We start from the raw sequence: 12,914 nt of genomic DNA, 5'->3' as shown, positions 1-12,914 counted from the left end.
TTAATTATTAAATTTATTAAATTTAATTATTAATAAATAGTAAAATTACAAAATTATTATAATAATAAGTTTTTGTCATTTAATTTAACTTAAGCAGATTTAAACACAAATTCTTGGATGCAATTTATATTAAGTGAATGTCAATTAGTGCAGTTTTTATTAATTAATTTGATTTAGAATTGACAGCAGCATATACCAAAAAATGAAAATACAGTAGTATGTTTCCTGCATGCACATTGAAATGCAATTTAAATAGCAATGTCATCAATGATTTGTATTGTGATGCAAGGCGATCTTGGTGCCACTAACTTCTGAATTGGTAGTCCTGTCATTGATTGGTTAAGCCATCAACTTTCTTTAATATAGGAAGTTGACCATTGGTGGACGGCTCTGCAGAGTAGGTTGTTCAGCAACTGAGTTATGATATGGCAACCGGGACAATAAAAGTTTAAAATTCTGTTTGTAAACCAAACTATTCGAAAAGCAAGGCATTCGAAACCCGTGGTTTGATTATAATTACTGTTTTCTTGGGTTAACCTGATTCAATGTCTTTTGATTCAGTTGTTACAATGGCATTGTTAGAATCACAATCTTGACTATCATCTTCTGATTCAAATTAACCATCTCCAATTCGATTTTCCTAATTAGTCCTTTGGCTGATAAGCTCTCAACTTATAAACTGAAGCAAGACTTTTCCATGCTCAATATTCAACAATATAATTTCATTTCCAAAAATGTTCCTGTGAATCTTGGAACAGAAAGTGTTATCCAACTTCAGACATTTTGAAGAGGTAAAAGTTTAGTTAAATTTCTTACCTGTTATTCTAAACTATATTATTCTATATTTTGCAGTACTTCAACATGCTCCCCCGGCTTTCAGACTTAGGATTTATTTTTAACAGCAACTTTATTCGCAGAGTTTAATTGAGGAAATATAGTATATTGTTATGTTTTCAAAACTATTTATTATTTCATAAAAATAATTTTTAAGTAGAAGATTTACTTCTTATACTTATTGAAATATCCTTGGAGTGCCTACAAGGAAAGAGAGAAAAAACACCAACATAGAATAAATATTTTGTTATAAAATCAACTGCTAAGTGGGCATAACTTTTTATTTATTGACATAAATTGTTCAAATTGCATTTGTTGGTAGAGTGATTTCCTCTGTACAAAGTTACTACCCAGCATAGTCTTCATTATAAGTGATGCATTTATGCCATTGAACCAAACTCTAAAATCCTCTTTGAAAAAATTCAGGTATGCACCATGAATAAATGAATACAACAGTGCACATCTGAATTTTTTCAGAGGATTCCAGAGATTGATTCAATGTTGGCATAAATGCATCACATGTAATAAAGACTATGCTGGGTAGTAACTTTGTATAGAGAAAGACTCATTCTACCAACAAGAGATATTTGTAAGACCTATGTCAGTAAACAAAAAAGTTATGTTTACTTTTGCAATACTTACATTAACTCACAAACAGTCCAATAAACTGGATTAAATAAACTGGTATATATTAAAAGACAGAATAACAAAAAATCCAGCAGAACAACAAACATTTTCAATTATTTTTAGTAATCATCTTCATGTTTACATTAAGTTATTAATAGGTGTAAAACCTATTAATAACTTAGAACAAAATTTACAAATTTGAACTAGAAGGAACAGTCATTTGATCAGTTATTGCTACACTCATAGTATTGGTCATTTACATATCAATAAAGCTCTTATTTTACTTCAAATAAAGATTATGCCAACTTCACTTTATCTAATACTGGAAATATCAATTACGTACCTCGAAGCCTGTTACCAGTATTACCCTTTTTTGAAATTGCACACTGGCAACAGGCTTCGAGGTACATAATTGATTATGCCAACAATATTGTGTTGGCTTCTGTAAAATTTATAGTCTTTGCATTTTTACTGGTCTTACATATTTCTATTCTTTCCAAGAGTTTTAGATTGGCTTTTTCTCAGGTGTGATGTATTAGCTGCAGATTATCTAGGTCATGTGTGGCAAACTGTGGCACATAAGAAGAAATCATCTGGCATGTAATGTATTGTACAATTTCAATTTATCATCTATGTTTCTCAATAATCCTTTCAGTTTATCACCTGATTATTCTATTCAAAGTCTAAAACTTTGAATAACAATATTTAAAGAAATTAAACAAATATTCTTTATTACTCTTCTATACTTCACAACTGATGCCCAGTGTCAGTGTTCTAAAACCGCATCTTCTTTAATTTATTATTAATAAATATGCTTTAATTAGAATAAATGTAAAGAAGCTAATTAAAAAAATTAATCGTTATTCAAACTATAAAAATTTGGCATGCATAAACATCTTTAAAGCTAAGTATGCTTACTATATGGCACACAGGCTCAAAAAGGTTTGCCATCACTGATCTAGGTGGACCTACACCTAATAGTCAATTGCAAAAATTATCAATGCTATTGTTGAAATACCCTTCCTTATTGACTCTTCATGTTCCTTTAATCAATGTTTAAGGAACATGCCTTGACCCCAATGTTTTCTAACTTTTTCCTGCACTCTATTATCTGTTAAGGAGATGGAGTAGACTCCAGGTAGATTGTTTTGGTTTTCCAGGTCTAAAGTATTTTTAAGTAAAGAGTAAATGGAAGGTTTTATCTTGTATGCTATCCTGCATTTATTAACCTCAGCAATTTTGTTGTGGATGGCAGTCTGCTTGACATACTTAATAATCTTAAGAGACTTCTCCTGGTTCTGTTTCTTAGTCAATGATTGATGCTGATGAATTAAAGCTTTGATGATTTATGTAGAATATCCGTAACAGTACAGTAGAACCTCGAAAACTCGGCTCTCGATAACCCGGCACTCCGGATAACTCGGCCACACCCTGGCAGGGCAAAAAAATCCTTAGTTAATTAATTTTCATTATAGACAGCTTTATAAAAGTATAAAAGCTCTCATAAAGTATTTTTCTGAGGTCTGACTTATCAGGTAAATTACTGTACACAGTGTATTCATTAATTTTCATTTTCATGTAGTAAAGGCTCTATGCCTTCATAAAGGACGTACTTTTCCTTTGTTTAAGGGTATTTGGGCAGTTTATTCTCTGTTATATTCTCAAGTAAACTATACATACAAGTACAGTACAGTATTTTCTGAGGAAACACTCGTACTTATTTTTTTTAACCCATTCCCGATAACCCGGCATTTTCACAAACTCGGCCACCCTTCGGTCCACATTAGGCCGAGTTTTCGAGGTTCTACTGTATTAACTTCCTGGACATATTCTGTCATACATTCTGTTTTTTACTTGCTGTAGAGCCACCATTTTCCTTCTTTTGTTTGCTACTCAATCTTCAGTTGCACCCTCAATTCTACTAAATAATGGTCCAAGCCACAGTTGGCTCTTCCATAACTCTTGTATCCTCTACTACACCTCTCAATCTATTATCACACACAACAAAATCTGTTAGACTCCTCTGACCTCTCATATGATTTTTTCATGTATACTGATGAATTGAATGTTCTCATGTGGAAAAAAGTTCAATCAATTTCTCTCCATTACTGTTCACCCAGGGATCACCATATATGAGGTGCAGTCAAAAAGTCCTGGGACTGGTCCAATAAAAAATGTCTAACATACATATTAATTTATTGAGAGTTATTGTCTTCAAAATAAGTTCCTTCTGAGCTATATATAGATTCCAGTGCTTCTTCCAATTTTCAAAACATTCCTGGAACATTTTTGGGATGTTAAGCACTTACTGCAATTCTATCTGAAAGTCATTAAGATTCTCAAATTGCTGTCCTTTCAGCACTTTCTTCAGCTGTAAAAATAGAAAAAAGTCACATGGTGCCAAGTATGGTGAATACGAAAGGTGGGGAACCATGATCATTTTATTTTTGGTGAGAAACTGTTGAACAGAAATAGCTGTGTAAGTGGGGGCATTATTGTAATGCAACAATCAGTTCTGAGCTTGCCAAAGATGTGGTCTGTTTCAGCTGACATTTTCACATAGAGCCCTCAAAACATCCGGATGTTTTGAGGGCTCTATGTGAAAATGTCAGCTGATCATTCAGCTAAATTTTGCGTGGGAATTGTACGAGATTGAAAAAAACTGGCGATATTGTTACTGGACTTTTCAGGCATTCTTTGTTTTCATTCCTAATAATAGCTGTATAAAATTTTTGATTCAGTTTGACCTTGTAAAACAAATTTTCAAATTTATCCCATATTTCTAATTTTAAAAACTTTCCATATCTTTTGAGCATGTTTATACTGATATTTGAGCATGTTTATGTCTGATATGACACATCCATTTAATTGATTATAAAATTCTTCTTTTGAAGGTAGTTTTTCTTCTTTACATTTTTTTCCTCAAATCCACATAGTCATAGAGATAAATACTTTTCTAACCACAAGTTCTAATAGATGTTTTGGAATATATTTGGATGTTTCTCTGAATTAATCTTTTTTTAAATTTTTGGATATATTTGCAATGCTATTTGTCATAAATTTAAAGAAATCAATGAATCTAAATTTCAAACTACCAACCTTGTGATTAAAAAAAATATATATTTTTCTTCTATATTAGAAATGACATTAATCATCTTTGTACTTACCAAACACTTTAATAAATTTGCATCATATCTTGATAAATTATAAATAAATACTGGAACAAATTTTGAATTTTGATAACAAACTACAAGATTCATGAGCTGGACCTCTATATTTACCCATTAAATTATCGTGGTCACATTTTTTTTTTTTTTTACTATCTTTAAAATTATTACCATAAATGTGATAAATATCAGTACTTTGAAAATACTTCTTATCTTTTTTAGTCATCTTCAGTGGTTTGATATTTTTATATATTTTCTCATTTCTTTCATTTCTTCTATTAACATCTCAACACATTTATCCACTAGTTCAGATCCCATTTTATAGCCCGATCCAATCCCATTCAGATTATAGCCTGATTATTTTAAACAGTTCTGGATGTCTATCCTCTATATACAACTGGTTGGGCTGCAATTTGAAAAAAATCGTAGGTTTATAAATTCCCACTGTCATCCGTCTAGCTGTCTTTTCTTAATCTTGAGAATGAAGTTAGATAAATGAAAGACAAGACCAGACATGAAAAGCTTAGGGGCAGGAGGCCTCAATTAACTATGTATGAATTTCTGATGCAAAATGGAAGTCACAAAAAACTGCACATAAGTAAACTGGAATAGTAATACTCAAAGAAATAACACCTAAACACCAGTTCCAGCAAACAAGTAAAAAACTTTTACTGTTAGAATGTTTTTAGCCATACTTTTTCATTTGTTTGATGGAAATGGTGTTTAGGTGTTATTTCTTTGACTGGAAGTCATGTTATGTCAATTCAAAACTTTCCTCCAAAAGGAGATAATAGATAACTGGCATGACTCTATTGCTAACAGAAAAAATTTGATGTATTGAGCAAATCACTACTAATTTGAGGTGAAGTATATATTTTAAATTAAATAAATTTAAAAAATACTACTAAAAATTGCAGCCCAGCATTATGACGATGTCTCAATAAATAATTGCTCGTTCTTTATAATCGTCATGCTCATAGTTGATGTAAAAGCAAAAGCTCATTGGTTCAAGTTTCTGATATTTAATAGTATATAACTAGGATTGATTCGGCTGACATACATCCATCTTTCTCATCAGACATTCAAAATCTACATATATAATGAATGTACCTTTAAAGAATTGTTATTTTTAAAACAAATATACTCATCTCCTACAGGCATTTCAATCTTTATTCACTTTTTATTTTTGCAGTTACTTTTATTCTATTGAAAAATTACAAAAGTATGAAATCATATCATACATCACTCACATAGCTAAATTTTTGTTCCTCGTTTTGATAATTGTGAATTAATTAATCTAGATAGATTGTTAATCAAGCAATAATATGATTTGACAACTGCTACTTAATAACCAGTAATTATTATATAAAAATCAACACAATAAACACCTAAAATACTAGCAAGTTTTTTTGAAGCGCAAACATTTTTGTCTGTGTTAAACGCACATCATCAGGCAAGCAAACTGTTGTGAAAAAACTGGGGGTTGTGAAGTGACATATTGAGAGGGAGGGGGTTTACAGTTCGTAGAATGACTTCCATGCATAGGGGAAGGAATCAACATCATGAAAATTTATAGCTGCATTATGGCGGGTTGCCTTGTAGATTTCCACCTGTTCTAGATGTTTCAGCCCATGTGATTTTGATACGTAATGTAGGAAGTGTGTCTCTTGGAAGTCCACTTGGATGCCAGGAATGGATGCACATGTAGCCAAAGCCTTATTGTTTAATCCCTTTTTGACAGATATTTGATGTTCCTTAAGACAAACCTGCAATGGTCAAGATGTAGCACCTATGTATTGCAGGTGGCAGTTGTATCGATGGTCGCTGATGGAAATGCAGTAGATGTCTGGGAGATGGTCCTTGTTGGGACAGTCTTTGGTGTTATGGAGTAGAGAGGAGATAGCCGGACTTCTGCGGAAAGCCAAACAATAATCTTTTCCTCTTGCTATTTCTTTGTAAAGTGCGGCTAGTGACTTATTCTAGGTGGTGGTCTAGAACAGGGGTGGCCGACATTTTTTGCCCCCGGACTGAATTGGAAAGAAAACTTTTTTCATGGGCTGAACCAGAGGCTGCCCTAGGAAGATTTTGAGGTGATGCAAGATCTCATTGTGGTGTTACCCCATAGAGACTAAATTGTACATAGAGATTGCAGATACATTTTTCACATTATCATGCTTTATCAACATTTTACACTGTACTTAAGAGATTTGTAATGCGTTAACTCTAAACGCACAGTGAATTGTTAACCTTTTTTTTATTTTTATTTTTTTGGCATTCAAATTTTTCATCGAGCTATTCGGACTCAAGTAGCTAATATTGAAAGATCAATCGCAGTCTGCATAAATTCATTAGACGGGCCAGATCCAGCCCGTGGACCGTATGTTGGCCATGACTGTGTTAGGCGCTATCTCATATTAACATTAATAATTATAAATAANTTCTACATATATTGAAAGCAAAATGTTCTGTCATCACCAACCAAAACTGAAACTAACATTTTACCAAGAAGTGCTGTAAATAGAGACTCATCTCTGACTGCCTGCATGAAATATAACCAAATCAATCAAGACTGACAACAAGTACTTTATTCACACTTTCTGAAATATTGTTTCAACTGATTTCATTTCAATTTAAATTAATTAATTTAAATAATTTAGAACCGCTGAGATGTGTCCCCAGCCAGTGTTGTAATAACTGTCGATGGTTATAATGTTAGCTTATATATGCTGGAAGAGGAGATCGGACTAAAGGTCCGGATAGCGTAACTGGCAACACATCTGCATGGTAAGCAGGAGTTGTGGGTTCAAGTCCTGCTCCCGGCCAATTTTTTCTCCCAGCAGTTCTAAATTATTTAAATTAATCATTATTTTTATATTCAGTACTGCCTTTTTCAAGGTAATTTGATATACAATGACCCTTTTAATGGAACATATTTATTTTTGTCCTAATATTACTATAACTGAATATGTGAGAGCTATGTTTTGGATCTACAGAGGACTTATCACACATTATTGATGCAGCCAAAGAAATCACATAGAAATAGGCAAAAATAGATTATTTATTGTAATGACAATATGCATTTTGGACAGTCTATCTGTAACTCTTCAACTATGCTTGTTACAAATTGTGGGTTACAAGCGTTTAATGCACACATTCTAAACCCAAAAAAAAGAAGGCAACTACATCTGTTCTAAATTCCTCCACAGTGGCAATCAGTGAGGAAAAAAACTGAAATTTATAAAAGCAAATTATTTGATGGTTGCATTAATGCCAGGGATGTGGAAGGGTTAGCTATGGCATGGAAATTCAACATAAAAAAATTTACAAGATAGAAACTCGTAGTTTGCATACAACCTTCCATAAATAATACATATCTTTTATTTATTTATTACTATGTTAATTGCTATTAGTATTAATATTCATTTATTGGTTTGTTTATTACTTATTTATCTTTTATTTATTTCATTTTATGTTTTTTTTATATTCTGTATTTTAAATTTACGTTTAAATTGTGTGTGTTTGAATGCTCTTTCATGGTGCAATATTACACCTGATGATGATCTATAACATTTAGGTTGATAACATCTCTGATGGCAAATAAATATTTCTCAGCAAGCATACACGGTTACAAAAATTTGTTAAATATACAATATTAATCATTTTTTGATACTCCATTTTAATATATAATACATATATTAATTATGTAAAATATTAATGTATTTTCTTTTAATACACAGATAAGTTTACATCCAATGAGTTCTATACTAGGTTTATTTTTTATTCAATTTAAAACAAAGGAAATATTTTTATGTGATTAAAAAATTAATATAATTCATTTAGAAAACAAATATCCAATTATAAAATTGTAAGGTAATTCAGACTGTAAATCTGATATAAATCAGGACAGAATTTGCACTTTAAATGTTGTTATATCAAGAAATAGCAATCCAGAAAAAGAAATAGACGTCAAAAAATAATTTCCAATAGAATAACTTTCACTTCATATATATAAAATGAATTTTTATTATTATAGAATTTTCCAAGTATGATCACATTCTTATGCTGGATAAAAGCAAAGAATTAAACAATAAATTTAATATATTATAACTTAATATAATATATTTTCTTACCAGGCATAACTTCATTATAGGTAAATAAGAATTCATTCTGGAATAAGGTGTTGAAATTCAATGTAATATTTCCAGTGCGTTTAATAAACATGTCAGAAGGATGAACTTTTCCTGTAACAACAAAAATTTATAATTCCTAAATAACAATTACTTAATTTTATCTAGATTAAAACATTAAATATAATGGTTATCAAGTTTTAATAAAGTACATATTAATCCAGTTAAAAATTTCCTATTGGTTTACCATGGAATTTTAAATCTCAAATATATTCAGTCTAAATTTCCAATAGTACTGCTAAATGAGAATTAATAAGACTTTAGTCTAAATTCAAATTTAAAAATTTTACAATATTCATTGATTTTTATTTGTAAGAGATGCAAAAAATTTCATTTTATAGTCACTTTCATAGACTAGCTACTTAAGTATCTGGCAACTTGCAATCTGTAAAAATGTGGCTATCTTTGCTGTAATTTATAAAGCACACCTCCTTACTTTTACCAGAGGTGAAAAAGACATTGAGCTAAAGTGACTTAGGCCAAAAACTTTTTCTATGAGCAGCAGAACAAGTCTTTGTCTTAATATTTGATAAAAAAATGACAAATGCAAAAGACGACACAATTAAAACTTAAAAAAGCTATCAAATAAACAGTTCATGATAAATATAACTATAGCAAAAAGACTAGAATGGTATAGACAAGTTATGAGAATGAGTACAGGGGACTAGGAACGCATTAGGGGACAGAGGGTTCTAGACCACAAGGACAAGGACACCAAAAAGATGGATGGACTGTATTAGATTTGAAGCAATTGGGAATACATGATAGAAGAACAAAATTACAGAACAGAAAAGAGTGATGACACTATTCTAACACTAGCAAAAAATCTCAATGATGTCTAAAGCCATATGTTGATGAATTTTAAGATTTATATTCAGAGAAATAAATACTTATCTTTGAGAAATTTAAGAATAAAGTAAAAATGAAAGTAAATTATTTTAAAATATGTTTTCCCAAATATTATAAAAACCATTTGCAAAAAGTTTTGATAAACAACAAGAATGATCTCTTACCTGAGTAAGATTGTTTTGGATCAACATTTCCTGTAACAAAAAGCTGTCCTCCAGGAATGCTGAATTTTTCAAATGAAATACTTTGAACAGTATCTTCAGGTAAATTAAAGAGCCAACTGCAGGAAACATTTTCGTTCATTCTGTTGTTTGAGGAATTATATAAAGGACAGATTCCTATCCCAACTTTTGCAGTTATCTGATTGACACAAACTAAAAAAAAAACTTCATTATTTTATATTAATCTATTGTTAAAATGCTCAAAAATTTTTAAAATCAACAATATATTTAACAAATATTTTTGATTTTCTGGAGACCCTTCTCCAGTTTCATTAATGTAGAATTATTGAAATACATTCTAATTATTTCACATTAATACAACTTGAAGTAAACTTTCAAATAAAAAAAAAATATATNTCCAGCTGTGTAAACAATGACTCATCGGTGTCAAATTTCGCAGAAGGCGAGACAAAGGAAAATAAAGTTTGAAGCTTTTTCTTCAAAATTAACGCATTTCTTTCGTTTTTTTTCAGTTTTAAGTATTTTTTATGTTTAATTACATTAATATCAAAAATTGCTGGGAACTAAAGGGGCTAAACATTAAAATAAAACATGAGAAATTATACATATATACGCGAGTAAAACATTTTTAAAAAACTTTTAAAAAAACATACCTCAAAAGCACATATCACGAGCGTACAGATGTCGTACAGGATGGACAGTTTCATATTCTATATATCAAATGGACAATAAACAGATTCGAAGCTAACTGCTTGACGACAGGGCTTTCGAATATGACGTTCTGGTTAAATTCCAGATACGTATACCGTCATGGCGGCTCATCTCTGATTCCAGCAAACAAAAGAAAGGAAACAGTGGGGACGCACGTTCTAACCTAACCTATTCTAATAAATTACCATAATTATTACCAACCAAATTACTACAATAGGTTAGGTTAGGTTAGGTTAGAACGTGCGTCCCCACTGTTTGCTGGAATCAGAAATGAGCCGCCATGACGGGATACGTATCTGGAATTTAACCGACGTTCTTTAAGTTTATACAAATAATTCAGATAAATAAATTGAAATTTATAACATTTTTTAACAATATTTGTTTTACCTGTAATTTATATTCGTATATCATACCAAAATTCACACAATAACTGTTGTAACATTTTTTGTGACGAGTTTCACGCAAAGTCATCCCAGCGACAGTATTTGGTCTGCTAATTTACATATATATCAGTGAACTTATTTAAAGCTATTACATTAAATTGTACAAACCAATTATTAGTATTTGTTTTACCTGTAGTTGATATATGGACATCAAATTCACACGTTATCAGTTGTAGCTTTTCGTAAAACAAGTCTCGCATACAGTTATCTCAACGACACTATTTGGTCTACTAATTTACATATATAAGTGAGCTGATTTTTGAAACTATTTCAGTATACAATGGAAAGTTGTGTACAAACAGGAATTATTATATTAATATTAACTTATATTATTTCCAGATTTTTACAATCATTTATTTATACATGAACTTTAAACTTTGGTGATTATCGTCATAATTATATCCAATAGTCACCAACTTAATTATAATATTTTTATCCAGTTCTCACTAATTTTAATGCTGAAGTTTTTATTTATACAATTGTTATTTTTATTTTTAATAATTTCAACACACTCTAAATTTTCTGTTATATGTTTTCTTCTCTTTATGTAGAATCTGTATGTTAGATTTATCTATGTTGCAATTGTTTAGTACACAATCATCATGGAATACTGAGTTTAATCGGTGATACTTCAAATCGGACATATGTTCTTTAACTCTTATTTTTAGTTTGCATTCTGTTTCGCCTATATAAAAACTGTTGTTTTTATCATGTACTGTACATGGTATTTTATATACAATATTTTTCGTTTCTTCTTTATTTATTTTTTGTTTTTTCATACTTTGTTTAGCCTTCAATCTGGGGAATAGATTTCCATATTTTGGAGCAAGTTTCATATTATTTTTCTTCATTTCTGTATCTATTTGCTCATACATATTTTTTATGTATGGAAAACTTAAATATTTTACTTTTGTTTTTCTATCAATTATTCTGGTTTTTTTATCTTTTGTTTTGGTAGCGTTATCTATTATTTTTTGCCATTTATTAATTAATCTGATTGGGTATCCGTTTATGTTGAATTTTTCTTTAAATTATTTATATGTTTATTTTTAATAATTTTGTTACTGGTTCTATTTTGTATTTTTATTTTTCTGACAAACATTTTTTTATAATATTTGCGAGACTGTTGGGCAGGCACTCATTAAGTTTTGCATCAGTTTTTATTTTCGAAAGGTGAGAGTATAATAGCAAAGGTAGAGAGTGGGCAGATGTCTGACGTCTCTTGTTGCTGGGCAGTATGGCTCGAACAGGTCTACACTAGAGAATTGTTTATTGGCCGCAGTTCAATCTTATCTAAGAAAGATACTGTATTATCAAGAAGACTCAAGTAGCTTGAGGAGTAACAAAAATCACATCTGAGAAATAAAGAACATTGAAGAGCTCATAATGGAACTTGAAACTGATCTGATGACAGAAGAACGCCAAGAACTCTTGAATGAAGAACACCGAGAAACCTGGCAAGATATGTTTTCTTCTGAAAAAGAGAATTAATGTCGATATCTGCTATTAAACATTTTTTTAAAGAAGTAGGGTGATGTCAGAATGACGGTCTTAGAATGGCATCCAAACCAGGTTGAGGTTAATAGGCTTAGGGATCTCTACAATTACAATACTATTAATTACTTCTGAAAAATCTTGAAGGAGAGAAAAGCAATCAACATTATACAGATTCTTTAACCCCAAACAGAAAAAACATGACTAATAAAAATGCAAGACTGTGTGTATATGTATTTTTATTATTACATATAAATATAGTTTTTATTTTTGGGGAGTCTCCAGAACAAATTAATCAAATTCCCATAAAAACCTATGATAAATCGATAATCGGTTAATGAACAATTCGGATAGTGAACAAAGTCTTGGAACAGATTTTGTTCATTAACCGATCACCCACTGTATTCAATTATATATATA

The 12,914-nt window shown here is 30.5% G+C and overlaps 1 protein-coding gene across 1 annotated transcript in view; it reads right to left on the bottom strand.

Moving 5' to 3' along the window:
* LOC111612920 (cubilin-like) overlaps positions 1-12,914 on the bottom strand; it is a 91,117-nt gene that overhangs the window by 37,582 nt on the left and 40,621 nt on the right. The window contains exons 5-6 of the mRNA XM_023354210.1: positions 9,829-10,038; positions 8,759-8,869 (exon numbers count right to left, since the gene is read on the bottom strand). Of these exons, the coding sequence (XP_023209978.1) occupies positions 8,759-8,869; positions 9,829-10,038 (321 nt within the window). The remainder of the gene's footprint in view (positions 1-8,758; positions 8,870-9,828; positions 10,039-12,914) is intronic.

This window comes from Centruroides sculpturatus, unplaced genomic scaffold (assembly GCF_000671375.1).
Source record: "Centruroides sculpturatus isolate CEXI.00-Female unplaced genomic scaffold, Cexi_2.0 scaffold1850, whole genome shotgun sequence".
In the NCBI taxonomy this organism is placed as follows: Eukaryota; Metazoa; Arthropoda; class Arachnida; order Scorpiones; family Buthidae; genus Centruroides; species Centruroides sculpturatus.
The sequence above is the reverse complement of the archived record's forward strand: the minus strand, read 5'-3'. Positions and strand labels throughout refer to the sequence as shown.